Here is an 18,395-nt window from a genome sequence, read left to right as displayed (position 1 = left end):
TGCCATCTTTAGTGCAAGATTTTTGTTTCCTGTTTAGTACATTTAGCCTGTTTTAAAGTACCATGTGCTGGTAGAACATTATCCAAATAATAATGATCCCCAGTCTTTTGGTTCAGCGAGGTATCAAGACAAATAGCAAAGTTCTGCTTACTTTGTAACTAGCTGGTGACTTATGAAATGGATGAAAGCCTGAGATTTTTTTTAAACATTTATTTTCCAGTAAATTTCAAGGGTTCAGACTCCAGCCCTATGTGCATAGTTTGCAGGTTATTCAGTGTAAATCCTGTTTGTTATAAATATCTGTCAGTTTTAGGCATTTTTATTCATGAAGCATAAAATTCCTGTCTGTACAAAAGGCTAACATAGAGCTGATGCACTAAATCCCACTTAAGACCAGTTTTGAGGGTTTACATATGATTTCCATGGTTAAGGAGTTATTTTAACTCCTTGTCCAGTGGTCTATTCACTAGACCACTGCTGCCTCTCCGGAGCTCTAAATATTAAATCTACATTGTTTCCCCTATAGACAATGGCTGAAAATCAGCCAGAAAGAACATGTATTTTCAAAGGGGAAAGAACAACTTGGATTTCTCCTGCTAGCCTAAAGGAGCTTCTGGAGCTGAAGGCTAAGTACCCCAAAGCACCTCTCGTTGTGGGAAACACCAGTTTGGGTATGTAGAATCAGAGCACATCCTGTAAGTCGAGTGCCCATGTATGTATGAACAGCAATGGGCAACATGTACAATTACTTGTGTGTTTTTTGTCTTTAAGATGTGTTTCAGCAATGACATAGTCACAGTTCTGGAAATGTAGTGATCTTCTTTTTCCCTAAATCTCATTCTACACTATAGGGCCTGAGATGAAATTTAAAAAAGTGCATCATCCAATTATCATCTCTCCTGCAAGGATACTAGATCTGAATGTAGTGAGATACACAGACAATGGTAAGTAGACTCTACCTTTGCCCTTTGAAACCCAAGGAGACATTGCTACATAAGATAATAGTGATCCATTCCCTAGCCAAGAAGGGGTAAACTGCTCTACAGATATGCTGGCTTTCCAAGAATGTTCAGAGATAATTGGAGTGTTTCTTGAAACCATTCTTGAGACATCCATGGATCAGGATGGCTATGATCCAGCCCCAAGATTCATGATACATTAGCAACAACATGGTCTAGTCTAGATTAGGAAAAAGAAGTTGAGGTTAAATTGGATTAGCTAGAATATGTCATCTAACCCTAATCCTAACCATGACCCTATCCATAGTGCAGACATGAATTAACACCTTTTACCTCAATTTAGCTGGCTGAGATGGGAGCGTAGAATCAACGTTATCCAGTGTTCATCCTCCAGTGGCTGCTTATGGAGTGGACCCTTGACATGCAGATATGCTCTGTACTACACAGAAGGTTGGGGTGTCAGCCATTCCTGCAGCACGTCTCCCTTTCCTCCTCTGTAGATACAGCAGTCATGCAGGGGAGACATAGGCGATTTGGCGGGCCAGAAGGAAGAGTGAGCAAATGGGGGTGATACCCACTGTTGCTCCCTCATACTCTGTGGAGAATCCATGCAAGGATCTTGCAGCAATTTGTAACATTAATAAAGCCTCACAAAAGCCCTGTGATGTAGCTAGTAAATCCTCAGTTGTAACTGACACAATAAGCAGTCTTGTGGCACCTCAGAGACTAACAAATTTATTAGGCCATTATAACTGAGACAGTTGGACAAAGATGAGCAAACTGAAGCAGAAAATTTAAGCAACATAGCCAAGACCACAGAAGGAATCTGAGTCAGAGCTGGGATTACAATTTGGAAGTTCATGGCTCAGAGCATTAGGCCGTATATCTCTCCCCATTTCCAGACATGTTTAGCTTCTACCCTTGACAAAGTACTCTCCTGTCATTGTTGAAGATTTTTATCCTTTTCTAGTTTAACTGAAATCGATGCAGTTTCCTAAACAAAAGTGTAACAAAACTTATGATATTGTCTTATTTCTGTCCACATTCTAATGAGAGCTGATTGTGAACCAAAAGCACTGCATAATTACAACAGTACAGTCTGGACACAGTGTAATACCTTGACTGTGGAGCAATGCTGACATTTTACTACTTACAATACTTCCATTGCAGGACTGATTGTTGGAGCTGCCTGCAGTCTGGCTGTAGTGAAAGATGCACTGACAAAAATAGTCTCAGAACTTCCAGGAGAGAAGGCAAAGATTTTCCGTGCTCTCTTGCATCAGTTAAAAACTCTGGGAGGACAGCAGATCAGAAATATTGCTGTATGTTATCTATTATTACAGTAACTAGTGGATGGATTAGCAAAAGTACATGGAATTGCTTCTGTTTGTGCATAAAATTTGTGTTCTCATCTGAAATAGATTTTAAAATGAAATTTGTCACTAAGTGTCAGTTTTATGACTTTTGATCAATGTAAATTCTCACACTGTACTAACACTTACATAAAGGTGATGATTTAGTGACACAATATCCTTTTTTTAGTCTTTAGGTGGAAACATTATGAGCAGAAAGTCAACATCTGACTTGAATCCCATTCTAGCAGTTGGCAACTGCACCCTCAATCTGGCTTCAAGAGGTAAGAGGCAGGGTACCTGCAAGAAAATGGCCGTTCCTGGACTGCCCTGTAGTGGCAGACCATGGCACAACAGGCAGGTGTGCCTCAGCTTCCCTTCTTATCCCTCAGAAATAGTCCAAAGTAACTTCCCTAGTAAAACTGCAGCTCTCGTGGAGTTCATTTATTACAAAAGCCCTATGCATATCGATAACAACAAAACCTAGTCCAGAATTTCTCCAGCCTATTCCTAACAATACATGCAACAGACAGCCCTGGTGTCACTCATCACACACTGGCTCTCCAGTGCAGTCCTTTATCTGAAATTGTAGTAGAAAAGCCCAGCCATTAACACTGTAGCAACAGGAATCCTCACATTCTCCCTGCTGAGAGCATCCTTGCCATTGGACCATACCACACTTCCACAAGCCCTCTTATGGTTCCTCTAGGTCAGGAATTCCCAACCTATTGGTCAGGACCCAAACATGGGCTGCAATTAGATCTTCTAAAGGTCTCTGTCTGGGTGGCTCTGACCCACATGTGGCTCTTTAAGGAGCCATTTACAGCTCCTGCTGCTCCCGCTGTTAACTGCTCCAGCTCCCAGTTTAATTAGTTTAATGGTCAGCAGTAGGGATCCAGCTGTTAAACCAATTAAATTGAGTCCCATTTCAGCAGGGCAGGGCAGGGCAGGGAACTGCCCATGCTGCTGATGGGGAAGGGAGTAGGAGAGCTGGGGGAGCTGTGCAGTGGAGGTGATGGCAGCCCAGTGAAGGAGCAGCAGGAAACAGCAGCTTCGTCCGAAGTAGGTGGGGGAGCATTTGGCGGCTGTGAGGGGTTTATGCTTGGGGGTGGGGGGAGGGAATCAAGATTTATTAAAAAAACTTTTCCCAGTGGAGAACCTCCCCCTCCCCTGGTTTTGTGTTGCCTTGGGCACAAAGTCTTAATGAATTGTCAAAATGTGTCACTGTCTCAAAAACGTTGGTCCAACTCTCTGGTCTTGGATATGTCATTATTCTCCAATACTCACTGCTTTTAGCCCTCTCTAGCCTTTCACTCCGTCTCACTAGCTTAGAGCCTCTGCTTCTCCTGTCTCCAACCTGCGATTTCAGGCAGCAAACACATCATTTTGCTTTATTTGCATTCAGCCTTCCCCAGGAGGTTCCTCTTGCTTCCTTCCAGGACTTTCTCAAGTCCCCCTGATCTCCAACAAGACTGACTGGACTTCCTTACAAAGACTGTCACCCTGTGACAATCCCTCTCTGTATATTTGTACTGGAGGTGTAGGAAGTGTGATAAGTAACAGAAGTAAAACTAATGGGTGTTGTTGGAGAAAATCACTCCCTGCCACACACACACAGCTGTGTCCTGTGGAAACACATGAGATAGGATTTCTGCAGGCCTAGTCATGTGTATCCGTATAGCCAGAGAATCAGTAGAAGCACCAAAAAAAGCAGTGTGAGTCAGGTAATTGTGCATGTGGTTCCTTGCTTCTTTTAATTCTGATCTAAGGGTGAATACATTAAGAAGACGCTTTATGCTTAGACATGTGCATGGGCTGGTAGGATGGAAATAGGGTCTCTCATTTTGTGACAGACCATCCAACTTTGCTGGTGACCTAAGTTCCCCAAGAGCTGTTCTGCCCTGTGGCCACACAGCTTCCCCTTGTTCTCTGTGCAGGGGCTCAGGCCTGCAGTGGGGAGAGATATTGCTCCCCAAGCCCTGCACCCCCAGCCAGAACGCTAGCACCTCAACCCTCTTTTCCAGCCCTGAGCTCTTCAATCCCAGGCCTACCTCAGGCCCACACCCCCAGCCAGAGCCCTCATACTCCTGCACCCCAACCCTCTGCTCCAGGTCTGAGCCCCCTCCCACACTCAGAACCCCTTGGCCTCACTCTCATTCATGAATTTTTTACATGCACCAATATGAAGGTGATGTGTTGCACATCACCTCCACATCGGTGCACATAAGAAAATTCATTCCACTCAGGGGTGGGAAGAATTAGAGAGAACACTGCTTGTGACCCTATTGCACATCACTCATCACCCTAAAGAACACATTCGCAAGTAACTGTTTCCCAGTCAGGAGTTGGGCACTACTTTTTCCTGCATTCACAGGAGTGAACACGAGAGCCAGAATTTCTGTCAAAACACAGTCCCCTGGAAAGTGACTTTATTTTAAAAAACAAAGAAAAAAAAAAAGGCACTGTCTCACTCAACAGAGCCACTCTGTTCTGGTTTTGAGAGACAAACCTGCTTACCTGAATGACCAGGAGGTTTTATAGATTTTTAATTCCCCTCATCCTGTCAGAACCAAAGCAGCAAAGGGAGGAGACTAGTCCTTAAGTCTCGTAACAGAATTCTTCCCAAGGGTCAGGAAGACAGTTCTGGCAAACCTTCTGAACAAAAGGGGCCATACAGACATTAGCTGGCCATGGGGCTCTTCTTACAGGTGATGATGTGTACAAAGGAGCAGGCCCAGCTAATACTCCAGGGTCCTAGTATGAATTTGCAGCTAGCAGATAGACAAATAATTATTTTACCTTAGTTGTTCACTGTTCCAGGGTTTTCAAAATAGGGATCTCTTTTTATGCTATTGGATGGCTAGATTATAGTCAGATTATTGCATGTGACATTTGTCAGAATAATTCCCATAATATGGCAGCCATTTTGAAATTTCATTTCCCTAGCATTGGGAAAAGGCATTTCACCTTATAGATCAAAGATTCTGTAGTTATAGGAAGTCTGAGGCCTGGATGAGGCTTGTAGAAGCTAACCAATGTAAATATTAAATATGGTTCATGGTTATTCATTATAATTAATTATTAAAACTGAGTAAGCATCATTTCCTTTGGTGTTGACACATTGTATACTTTATGCAGCATATGCAAAGCATAAAGGAAACCAGTGTTTGGAAAATTTTACATTTATTAATATTTATTAATATTTATTAGTTGTATTATGATAATGGCTTCAGCCCCAATCTAATTAGGGCTCCAGTTTCTAGGTGCCATATTTACACATAGCAAAAGACAGATCCTGCCCAAAGAATATATAGTCTGAGGCTCTGATTCTGCAAGCACTTGCATGTACTCAGACTTTGCGTAGATGAGCTGTCCCATTGACTGCAGAGGCATTGCTCATGCGCATAAAGTTAAGCATATGCAGAAGGATTTTTTGCAACATTAGGGCACAACTTGTAACAAAACAAGTGGATATAATAAAAAAACGGAGGGAGTTGGGGAGAGAAGATAAGGTTAACGTAATAGCAATGTCTGAGCTAGTCATAGACACAATTAGCAGTTTAGGTATATAAATAAACAGTAGGTTTTAATGATGATTGGATCACTATTTTCTCTTAGCACAATGATATATTTAAAATGCCTTAACACTCTAACACTGTTTCAACAACCGGTATCAATTGACAGTGTTAACTAAGATATTATATTAAGTTTGATTTCCTCGCGTTCCGAAGTAAACATTTTATGATTGGTGGTGGTGGTGGGGGGAAACACTTGTGAATAAAATATGTATAAAATATGAATGTTTTAGGAGAAAGTCTGCCAGCTATTGCTCTTTTCTAATTTGTTAGATATATGTATATTGTATGTGTATTGTTAAATTAGGGGGATATTTAAAATGTAATTTAAAAGTATAGGATATCACCTGATATTTGAATCCTGCTTTTAGATGGTCAGACTAGCATTTAGGCACATTAAGTCTTCTGAGTGTCAAACTATGGGACTGTGGGACTTGTATTTCCTTGTTTAATGTTAACTAGATTTACACTGTTTTGCTTGCTCCTTAATGCAAATCAGGGTTTATTTTTCTTCAAGTAAGTCAGTGTTCTGTGGCGGGGTTGGGGATGAGGGGTTCTGTGTTCAGGCTGCCCCTAGGAAGAGAGGACAGCCCCACCCGTCTCTCACCACAGCATCTTGTGGTTAGATGGGAAACTTGTTGATGGCCATTGCACCAGGCACAGACAGTGGAGGGGTGCCTGTTTCCTGGCTGGGAAACAGACAGACACACAGACAAACTCACTGAAATATATAGTAGATAGCTGTCCCTTTTTCCATCCCTGCCCCCTGTTGTCCCAGTCCCCATCTCTGTCCTCTTGCTTCTTCCCTGTGGTCATTCTGCAGTATAACTGTCCCTCCTATGAGACTCCTCCCTTTTCCTTTTATGAGAAACAATCAGATTCTAGGCACGTCAAATTCTCCTGGCACAACCAAAGCCTTACTTTGCTTTAAGTAATAAGAGGAAGTTACATACCAATTTGGTGATTCTAGCTCTTACTGTTTGAAACAGAAGAAGGGAACCCCCACAGTCCATATCTGGCCTCCCAGGCTTGGGACTTCTCAGCATCTGGCCCATGTTGGGGTGGGGGCATGTAGCCCCAAGCCTCATGGGCTGGAGTCAGGCAAGCTGGGATGAGATCCAACCCATGGACTCTGCCTGGTGAGGGCAGGAAGCAGCTCTGGGCTCCACATGCTGCTCCTTCTCCCCTTGCTCGGGTAACAGACAGCATTGCCCAAAGAGGCTTTCCTCCCTCCTCTCTCACTGGCTGCAGACATTGTGACCCTTTTAGCTTTCAGAGTAGTTGATCAAAAGGAGAAAGGAAAAGAGAATATAAATTCTTCTTCTGGTAACTATATTGAAAAGAGAGAGACCACATACATTTATGGTGCCTGCTACTGATGGATTGGTATACGAATATTAAGTAATTTGTCTCAGAGGTATTACATATTCCTCCTTGACAATAAATTGCATTTGCACATGTAAATTGCAGTGAATTCACTTCTCATTGCACAAAGATTACATTTCTGTCTTCTCAATAGGAGAGACACGGAGGATTCGTTTGAGTGACATTTTTACCAATGGAGCTGGTAACAATATCCTTACACCAGAAGAAGTCTTAGTCTCTGTTCACATTCCTCATTCCAGAAAGGTAAAGGTTGCTGTGATATTTGGATTTGTTTTTTAATAAGGATGGGTTAACCAGTGTTTATATGGGATTAAAGAAAATAGTAGAAAGAAGTAGTACCTGTGGTTAAAAAAATAAAACAAAAACCCAACCAGTGAAATGTTTTGGAGGTCATTGGTATATTCTCCATCCCGGAAGGCTGCGCACTTGCAGCCGGGATTGACCTCCAGTCATTATTCACATAAAGTTTTGTTATCTCTTTAGGATGTTGCCTACGTGGTTCTTACTGAGTTGGATGCATGATCCATGCTTCCATTTTTAATTGTTGCATCAGACAGTGTTGTTCACTTGGTGCTATGTCACCAGAAATTCTTTAACACTATATAAGGGCTGTATTTCTGGGACTAGGTAAACAGACTTTTTAGGAGATACCCACATGCAATAGTTGCACATCACTTGTCTAAAATAAAATGTGACAAGTTAACTTAGATGACTAAAGGCAAAAATCTGTAAAAGCAGAAGACAGAGTTGAAATATTGGCTTGATTTGTACTTGGGTCTAGAGGTTTAGGCAGAAATTAAGCTCCCGTTCCTCTTTACCTTGCAATAGCCATTTGCAAGAAGGAAATCAGACCAGGTGAGCTCTGCATAGGATGGAGAGGGAGACGGGTTGCTTTCAAGATAGTAGTGAAAAGAGAACTATTGAGTGGTCGAGGGAATGAAAGAGGTCCTGAATATTTTGTAAGTAGAATCTGTGTCCTATGGTATTCGTTATCTTAGTTAATGTAGGTCTCTATTGGAACAAAGGGTGGACATTTCATAAAGTTACATTTCAGTTCATGCTTCTCAGCCTCTGTTTGATTTTTCTTAGGAGGAGTTTGTGTCAGCATTCCGACAGGCCCAGCGCCGGGAAAACTCGCTACCAATTGTTAACGCTGGCATGAGAGTACTTTTTGCAGAAGGCACAGACATAATTAAGGACTTGGGCATTTTCTATGGTGGCATTGGCTCTACCACAGTCTATGCAAAACAAACCTGCCAGACACTCACAGGAAGGTACTGTTTGGTCTCCCAGAGGCTTTATACGTTATTCAGTTTGGCATATTGTTAGTTTTTTACTGTTTCAGGACATAGATGCAAAGATCTTTGTTTACAGAATGGTTGGTGCCATTTATAATCCACCAAATGAACACAGATAAGCAGCAAGTGCAAGTCATTTCCCCATCCCAGAATGAAGTATTTACACTTCTCAGTTCTCAATGTTGTAAACACTATAAATGAATGTTGTGCTCATTGAAAGGTCTCTCCACAGCAGAGCTACCCCATCCATAGGATGAGGTGGGACGGCTGCCCCAGGCCCCACACTTTTCAGGGTCCTGTGGCAGCTGCCCCCGCTGTCCTGTTTATGCGAGGGAGGAGGGTTACCCAGGGCAGGGGACAGTCGGCAGACAGCAGTCACAGAGGGTCATTCACCAAACGGGGTGAGTGTAAGCCTGCTCTGATGTGCCACTGCCTCCTGGCCTACTGAGCCCTGCTTATTCTCAGGCAGGCCTCTGCTCCCCCGCAGCCACCTGTGAAGAAGTAGGGCTCAGTGGGCCAGGAGGCAGTGATGGAGTGTCACATGGTGAATGTGGGGGTGGGTAGGGAGGCTGGGGGGAGGCAACCCCATGCAGCTGCTGTTGCCATCCATTGCCTAACCCCTGCCTCAGGTAAAGCCCAGCCAGGCCGGTAGGGGAAGGGACCAGGGGTCAGTGTTGGGGTGTTGTGGGGAAGGGGTAGGGCATGCAGTGCAGGGGTTGCTTCCCAGGTTGTGGCTGGGAGTTTTTGCCATGTGTAAGGAGCATCATGAGAGAAAATGAGAACGTGGTTTAACCACCAAAAAATTGGGCACGTTCTAACCTGAACCTCCTAAATTTCCAGGGCTTGTGAACAAACTCCTGGGAACTTGCAATTTATGAGGAGGAAGTTTGTCACTTTTTAGTATTTCTCCTGTGCCAACATAAATCTTTCTGTGATTAAATAGTCAGGTTACCATTTACATAAAGAGGGCTTGCAGGATATTGGAGTACTGTAATTTAAAGCATTGATGCTTTTATTGTTAATCTGGGAAGCATAGAGCCCTTTGAAGAAGGGTATTGTCTTACTCATTCATTAGACCTGGGTTCAAATTCTTGTGATAATCACAAGTGACAGGCACTGATGTCATGTTCTTTAAAGGCAGTGGAAGACTATCCTTTGAGCTCACTGTGCTGCTGCCTGGATCAGCCTCACAAAAGTTCTTCACTTGCCACAGTAAAAACTGCAGTCTCACAGAACTTGGGAGCTGAAGTTAAAACCCCTCCTTCTGGAGGCACATTAGTCTGTAGGGGAGTCCTCTGCTTGCAGGATTGTCCCAGAGCCTTTTCCTCCTGTAAAGGGCTCCTAAAAAAAGGCCTCCGAGTAATTGGTTAGGCAGAGGAGGATTCCTCAGTGTGGCCCTTAGCATCAATAAGAAAAGCAAACTGAGTTATTGGCCAGTCAGAGGGGGTTCCCCCAGTGTGACTCTTGGTGGTGGTACCAACAGAAAAACATTGACCACTCAAAGGGGTTCATCCCTGTGGTCCTCAGCACTGACAGGAACAACAAGCGCAGAGTGATTGGCCAGTTGGAGGGGTTCCCCCCCTACAACCTTCAGCACCAACAGAAGAAACAAACTTGGAGGATTTGGTCAACCAGAGTGGGTTCCCACTGTGTCTCTCTGAGGGTACTGTGCCCTCTCCTCCAGCTGCTCTTCAACACAGGCTGCACATCACCTGAGACACCAGGGGCAGTCATTCTCTGAGGCAGCTGTAAAGAGACAGGCAATTATTGTACCAGCTCTAAAAGAGTGACACACTGACAGATTTTGGCAACAGCTATGACAAAACTCCCATCTAGGTACTGCTCTGTATCTTCCCAACCATTGGTACTGAGCATGTACCATGAATACCGCTCTAAGGTACCATGTGAAACCATGGTAACACACAAGCTTGCATCACGGACACCCCTCCATGGTACAGAGTGAACCCAGGGTACCCTGGAGACCTGATGGCTGGGGAAGAATGACAATCCCTACCTATTATGTGGTGCCAGGGCCCCAGTGTTGAGCACATCCTGGCACTGAGCCGTATAGTGCCAATACCCCAGTCAGTGCTGCCTCTACCCAGAGACAAGTGTGACAGTTGTCAGGAGGAGTCATGATCCACTGTCACAATACCAGGATTGTAGTATGGGACCAGAGGGGTAACCCAATCATCTGTGTTCCCCTCTCCCCTTGCATTACTGTAAATCTTAGTCAATGTGTATACACGTCACAACCATCCAGTCTTTCTCAGAGGGTCCGCCAGATGGTCTCCTACAGCCTGGCTGGCCAGAGCTCCTGAGCCAGGAGTGGAGGAGACTTTTCAGAACAGGAAGAAGGGCTTGAAGCAAACTTCTTTTTGTGTCTACCAGTTGAGTTGTCTTATTACTGCCCCAGGCATGCCCTGGGGAAACATTGAATGGGATTGCCCTCATCTTCCCATGGGATGGGGACCGCTTGTATTCCTATACACAGTGTTCTCTTCTATCCAGGACCCTGTTGAAAAGTCAACAAGACAAAATAAGAGTTACTCTTATTGCCCCTTTTGACCAAGACAAGTCTGACTCTTATTCCTGACACAGATGGCAATATGTCCTGTTCTTCCTCGGCTGATTCCGCACCTGATCTCTTAGAACAACAAGTCCTTTGCCTGCATGTGTGGCTCCTTCTTAGTTCAAGGCCTAGAGGCAGAAAGCTCAGAGAAGCTAAAAGATGTCACTCAGTGCTGCCAAGAGCCACTGTGGGTCCTGGGACCAGTGGGCAGAGGGGGCCTGGCTCCATGCCCCAGAAGGGCCATGGTGGTACCATGGTGCTGGGTCCTCCTGCTCCACCAAGTCACATGCAGCTGGAGCTGCACTGCCACAGCAATTGAAAGGCGCCCGGAGCTCCAGCCGCTGTTACTTTATCAGTGAGGGCAGCTGAAGCTCCTGGCTGCTTGGCAGTCCTGGTGTCACTACACAGCCAAAGTTGACTATGCCACATGCTTACCTTCAACATGTAAACTATCCCAAGTCATAGTTATTCTAAACACATAGACTTAACCTTATGTTCCCGACCTCTGATTTTACACTATATTTTAGACCTCAAAAGGTCAAAACTTTCACTCAGCCCTGTGAAGATACATCTTGCAGTGAAAATGTCCAGTAGACAAGCATTTAAGGGCACTGAGAATCACTTCCCACATGTGACTCTACCCTCTCCAGCCTGAGATCTTACCCTAGTTCTCCTTGTTTTTCCAGACCTCCCTTTGAGTCCATGGCAACTTGGTCTCTCACACATGTGTCCATGGAGACACATGTACAAGAGATGATCAAGTTCTAATTCCCATCTCCTCAACTTGGCATGTGAGAGAAAGAGCAGCCCTGATGGCACATCTGACATTCATTGCCTTTTAAAAAAAAAAAAAAAAAAAAAAAAAAGTAAGTCTAAGGCCATATCTTGAGTGTCCCACTGCTATCTGCATTTTCCATGTAAATCAACATTCATCTCCCAAGTTTTTTTTCCCACAACCATTTTGTAAAAACAGGGAGATGATTGTGCATATGCTGCCTGTTAGGACACTAGCATTATACTTGCACAGGACTAAGGATGGTAGGAAATCTCCTAAAGTCTACCTTTTGTCCACAGAAAAATTTCTAAGCTGTGATTTTGGCTCAAAGACTATCCAAATGAATCTCTGATTGCATTAATCACTGTTAGCAAGGGCAAAACATGCTTCCTTCCACAATCCATATGCACTCCATGAGGTCAGTTCCTACCTTGGTCATATTCCTTACAGATATTCCTATCTCAGTAATCTGTAGAACAGCAATTTAGACCTCTTCTCACACACTCATAGAACATTGTGGCCTTGTCTACACTAGCTCCCTACTTCAAAGGGAGCATGAAAAGTAGGGTGTTGGGAGTTTATTAATGAAGTGCTATGGTGCATATGCAACACTTAATTAAGCAAATTCCCCCCCGCAGCAACTTTGAAGTGTTAAACTTTGAAGTACCGGTTCATGTCTAGCCACGGCTCACCTGCCAGTACTTCGAAGTGCCTGGGGTAGTTCAAAGTCCCTTTACTCCTCAAATATCATAGGGGTAGCCATGTTAGTCTGGATCTGTAACAGCAACGAAGGGTGCTGTGGCACCTTATAGACTAACAGAAAAGTTTTGAGCATGAGCTTTCGTGAGCACAGACTCACTTCATGACCAGCATCTGATGAAGTGAGTCTGTGCCCACGAAAGCTCATGCTCAAAACTTTTCTGTTAGTCTGTAAGGTGCCACAGGACCCTTCGTTGCCTTTACTCCTCAAAGGGAGTGAAGAAGGAAGTGGGGGGGACTTTTACCCCAGCCATGTTAGATAGCATCAAAGCAGTCCATGAAGGAAAGCACATGCTCTGGCTCCATGGACACTGCTACCAAAAATCTCTGATTAGAGCTGCAGGGACAAATGTACACCTTCAGTAGCACAGCTGTAGGGACACATTTAGAAGACCCATTGTTACTGCACAAGGTGAGTATCTTCCTCATTTGCTTCAGTGGACACAGTGGCTGAGGTTTTCATAAGTGCCTAAAGGAGTTAGGACTACAAAAGACGCCTTGATCTTTTCAGTCTTTCTTTAACTGAAAGTTTTTCCAGACCTTTGATTATGCTGTTGTTTTTCTCTGAACCCCTTGTAATTCTTGCAGTATCCTTTTTGTGATGGAGTGATCCCTGGTAATAATTGAAAATTCTGATAAATTGCTTCTTTAAACTTTGTCCTGTTGTACAATTGGATCAGTTTATATGCTGAAGTTCCACTCCCCATCATTTTGTTAGATTTTGCTATCCCTTTTGATCTTATTTGTTTTAGTAACATAAAATCTCAAGTATTTGATTTAATTGAGACTATTCATGTGAGTAGAGGCTTGTTGATGTTACTGACCTACCCTGTATCACAGATCAAAATATCAGTCTTGCTCCTATTGAAATCCACGTGACAATTATCTTCATTTTGAGAAGGATTATGCCCATGTCTCTGATACAAGCAAGTTACGCTAATCACCATTTAGTTTGGCTGAACCTAATGTATTGATCAGAGGATTGTTATTTCTGTCAGGCTTTGGAATGAGCAGATGCTGGATGAAGCTTGCAGATTGGTTCTCAAAGAAGTTTCTTTGCCTGGCTCAGCCCCTGGTGGGAAGGTGCAATATAGAAGGACTTTGATTGTCAGTTTCCTCTTCAAATTCTACCTGGAGGTGCTTCAGTCATTGAACAGGATGGTAAATTCATCTCCTGCATCTATTTTCATGATGTCTAGTGAAAGGTCTTGTACGCTGTTTATTTTTCCAGTTTGTAATGTATGCTAAGCATAATTTCTGTGTTCACAAAAAACTTAAAATCCATTACAACATGTCAGTGCCATTATTAAAAGAGCTTGAACTCTAAAAAAAATTAAAGAGAGAGAATCTTGCTTTGTCTGTCTCTCAAAAGAACTGGAATAAACAAATGACTTTGCGCTGTGCATAAATGTCACAAACTATCTGTATTATGATTTTTTGATTGATAGAAAAGACTTGTACAAAAAACTGTTCAAATATCATTGTATGATTTAATTTTTATTTCTTTTTGAATGATTCCTATTTTAAATCTGTTCTGTTTCTGAAGAAAAGGATGTTTTCTCTATTAGCCAGCATTGCAAACTTAGCTTGGGCTCCGAGAGTCAAGATGAGTTTTTCCCTTTTTATCTATTACCACCAATAGCAAAGATTCTATATCAGTTTTGTTGATGCCTCAAAAGAAAGCTAACCTCTTCTTCCTGTAGTCACTCTCATTGGTTTCCTGAAACAGCTGTGGTATTATGCTCCAAATGCTTTTTTTAAAAAATTAAGCTGATATTTTATGAATGCTCAATACTTTTCATTTTCAGCTACTATTGTAGCGCCTCCTAAATAGGACGAGACTTGAGAGGTTTATGTTCAATCATTGTGGTTGCTAATTCTTTTAATAGAAATGTTTGTTTTGTGACATGACTACTAAAACGCCTCTCTTTCAGGATCCACATCGGTGTCTTGATGTACCAGAGAAGTATGAGAGCGCCTTACAAGATTTCAAATCTCAAATGCCTCAGAGTGAACAAATATTCCAGGTCAGTGAGACTCTTTCAGTACTGCCCTTAAATTTAACTGACACTACAGGGGGTCTTCATTATAAATCCAGGTTACATTCCTAAATAACGGAACTTATAGTGAAATGACTTATACAGGGAAATTAATATCCATAAGGAATAATATAATTAGCTTGATATGTTCCTAACATACAGTTCACACACATGATGCATATAATGTACCTATAACCCACAAAAACAATGGAAATAGAATAGAAATAAATAAATAGAATAAATAATAATAAGATAAACAAATAAATAGAAAAAGATAAGCCAGCTCCCTGCCAGTCTCTGCCAGCTCTCCACAGGCTTCCTGCTGGTTCCCCACAGCTCCCCACTTGCTCCCCTGGGTCCTTGCAGCTCCACACCAGCTCCCTGCTGGCTCCCTGCCAGTCCCCCATGACTTCAGGGCTCTCTTCCAGGGCCCCTGCATTACAGCACCTGCCGCCTGGCCACCACAAAGCTCTGCTGTGCTTCTGGATTTTGATTGCTCAGCCCCTAAATGATGTGTGTGTGTGGATCAGTGTGACATAATGAATCTGCTTTCCTGAATTACTTAATTACATATATGCAAAATGACTTATAGTGAAGTGACTTATAACGAGGACCCCCTTTATTAAAAACTAAGATGCAAGAAAAAGTCCAAGTAATGAAGGCCAGTTACCAATTTTGCAAAGCACTGAGAAAGCTGAGGGCTGGGGTTTTAATTTAAGCTCATTTATCATTATGGATTCAGTTTTCTTACCTCTAGTTATTTTAACTTATTCCTACTTTAGCACATGCTCAGTCCTTTCAGGGATCTAAGCTTTTGGAATATGGAAATAAGGTGAAGTGTAGTAGAACCTCAGATATATGAACTCTTGGGGAAAGGAGACTGAATAAAATGTTGTGTTTCTTTCAAAAGTTTACAACTAAGCATTGATTTAATACGGCTTTAAAACCTTACTATTCAGAAGAAAAATGCTGCTTTCCTTTTTTTTTTTTTTTTTTTACTGTTTTACGTTTAATACAGTAAGTTGTTGCATTTTTCCCTTTCCCCCACCCCTACTGCTGCCTAATTGTATCCTTCTGATTTTGAATGTGGAGTGTGGGTAACCGGTCAGTTCATAACACTGGTGTTTGTAACTCTGAGGTTCTGCTGTATGTGATTGAATAATCATGCATTCAAAATTTATCAGAAGAAGGGAGCAAAGAACTATTCTTCATGTCCTAGTGCAGACAAAATTTTCCTGTTCCACAAGAAATTTTGAGATTTCAAAATAGGGACAAAAAGTCTAATTCTCAAAAACTTTCATGAATCAGAAAGCCAAAAATAATGTGTATCAAAGCCATAAGAATGTTTCATTTTGATAATTTCAGAATCAATTTCATTTTGATAATTTGATATTTTCCCTCAAAATTTTTTTGAAATAAGAAATTTGCAAAGTTCTTGTTTTGAATTAGACATTTTCTGATGAAAAAAGGTTAGTCCAAAAATTCATGCCCACCTCCAGTGATGATGATCTGGAAACAGCAGCATTATTGCTTGGTACTACACACTACGGGCTCATCAACACTAGCCCCCTCCTTCGAAGGGGGCATGTAAATGAGCTGGATTGGTGAATAGCAATGAGATGCTTCACTGTATATGCAGAACCTCATTAGCATAACTCTCGGCATGCAAGCTTTGAAGTTGCTAATTCAAAGCGCCGGCAAGCAGTCTAGCTGCGGACACTTTGAAGTACCTGCACTACTTCAGAGTTCCCTTAATCCCAAAGTGTTGTGGGAGTAAGGGCACTTCTAAATTGAACGAGTACTTTGAAGTGCCTGCAGCTAGACTGCTTGCCAGTGCTTTAAAGTTAGCAACTTTGAAGTTTTGTGCACCAAGAATTATGCTAAGGAGGTTCGGCATATTCAATGCAGCACCTCATTGCTATTCACTGATCCAGCTCGTTTACATGCCCCCTTCAAAGGAGGGGGCTAGTGTAGATGAGACCTATGTGAGAGTGGGAATTGGAGCCTGTAATTAGGCAAGACTCACTCTTGCACCTCCTGCTGGTTACTCAGGGATTTAGTTTGATCTTCAGGAGGGTGTCCTCGCTTGGCTCTTTTGTCATCCAGTTTCACTCCTCACTCTCTTCACGCTCTGGTATCTGGGTCCACATCGCTCCCCAGATCACAGCACCCTCTTCAGGATACTTCCTTCTGGCAGCTCCCACTACTGTATCCCACCCCCTTCCAGGGGTATAGCAGTCCTTCCTCCATACACCCACGACTGTGGCGACTGCAGCCCCAGGCTAACCCCTTGTCTCAGGGGCTAGCCACAGTCCATAATGGCCACTCTCACACGTGGCTAGGTGTGATACAGGAGGCAAGGGGAAGGATTCAGGCCTGCCCACTACTCTGAGTCCCCAACTAGGGTTGTCCTGGTAGCAGCCTTGTCCTGCCCATTTCTTCTGTCCCTTAACTGCTTCTCATTCCCTGGGCCAATTCCCCTGTGACCCATTGCACTTACTGGCCTTTGTATCACGGCCAGCAGTCTGGCAGGTGTCAAGCTGGAGCTTCTCTCTCCTGATCCCTCCCAGCATTGCTGTGTCCAGGTGCTTCCTCTCCTGGTAGGTCCTACACCTTTCCTAGTCACACTCTAACTGACTCTGTTCTGCTGAGCAGCTCCTTTATATACAGGGTTTCTCCAGCAAGCTGCCCTCTGATTCGCTCTCATTGCTAATTGATTGGGATGCTTAACAGGCTTCAGTCAGCCTGTGTTAATCCCTTCCCTGCCAGAATGAGATAGCTTCCCCACTACAAAGGCAATGGAAAACTGACAATATTTGTGTTATATTAATATGACTGTATCTTAAAATGTACCAATTACAGTTAAATAGCAGAAGAGAAGACAAATTAATCAGCAAGTGTAATTGGTAGAAAGAGATGGTGATATGTGAAATGAGCTAGGGCATAGATGTGGCAAAGAGATACAGGAAAGCTGTTTCATGGGGCTGTATCTTCAAGGGAGAAGGCTGTTTCACCAGTGATGATGTAGGGGAAGAAAGATGCTACAGGTTGAACCTCTCTAATCCAGAATTCTCTCATCCAGCAAACTTCATAATCCAGCATGATTTTAGTTAGTTGGAAGACCATGTTTCCCATGGTTCCATGAAGTTTGTTTACAACTACCAGTTCTGGCTGTCAGTGTTCTGTGCTGTTATTTAGCTGTAATTTATCCTGTAAATGTCTTCTAAGAGCCCAGGAAGCAGTGGAAGTGCTGGTAATGCTACTAGACAATATGGACCTCCCATGGTCCAGCAAATTCTCTCATCTGGCCCTGGTCATGTCCTGAGGGTGCCGGATTAGAGCAGTTCAAACTGTAGTTGAACTTCCTCCGGGCTGGCAGCTTTGCCCGTTTTGCGGACTGGCGCTTCATCCACCGAGCGCGCCTTAATTGCGTCCCGCTCAACGGCGCTGTCTGCCACAGGACCCGCGATAAAAGGTGCAGGCGTTGCGGATATCCGCTGGAGACTCTTCCCCATGTCCTCTGTGGCTGCATGGTGCATTCGGCGGCTTGGCAGCGCCGCCATAACGCCATTCAAGACCGGCTGGTGAAAGCGCTGCCTCCGACCCTTGGATCCGTTACCGTAGACTCTTCCATCCCTGGCACTGACAGCCTTCTGCGGCCGGACATCGTCGTGACGGAC

General features: G+C 43.4%; 1 protein-coding gene across 6 annotated transcripts in view; it reads left to right on the top strand.

Moving 5' to 3' along the window:
* The window catches only part of LOC142017160 (aldehyde oxidase 1-like), a 72,635-nt gene that overhangs the window by 14,082 nt on the left and 40,158 nt on the right, over positions 1-18,395 (top strand). For all 6 annotated transcript variants that reach the window (XR_012646465.1, XM_075001845.1, XM_075001844.1 and 3 more), the window contains 8 exons: positions 527-671; positions 852-944; positions 2,130-2,281; positions 2,502-2,595; positions 7,406-7,515; positions 8,362-8,546; positions 13,675-13,837; positions 14,611-14,703. Coding sequence is in view for 5 of the 6 variants with exons in the window: in XM_075001845.1 (XP_074857946.1) it covers positions 527-671; positions 852-944; positions 2,130-2,281; positions 2,502-2,595; positions 7,406-7,515; positions 8,362-8,546; positions 13,675-13,837; positions 14,611-14,703 (1,035 nt within the window). In the remaining variant the exon portion in view is untranslated. The remainder of the gene's footprint in view (positions 1-526; positions 672-851; positions 945-2,129; positions 2,282-2,501; positions 2,596-7,405; positions 7,516-8,361; positions 8,547-13,674; positions 13,838-14,610; positions 14,704-18,395) is intronic.

The sequence above is a fragment of the Carettochelys insculpta genome, chromosome 8 (assembly GCF_033958435.1).
Source record: "Carettochelys insculpta isolate YL-2023 chromosome 8, ASM3395843v1, whole genome shotgun sequence".
NCBI classification, from domain to species: Eukaryota; Metazoa; Chordata; order Testudines; family Carettochelyidae; genus Carettochelys; species Carettochelys insculpta.
Note: the sequence above shows the minus strand (reverse complement) of the source record. Positions and strands in the feature narration are given on the sequence as shown.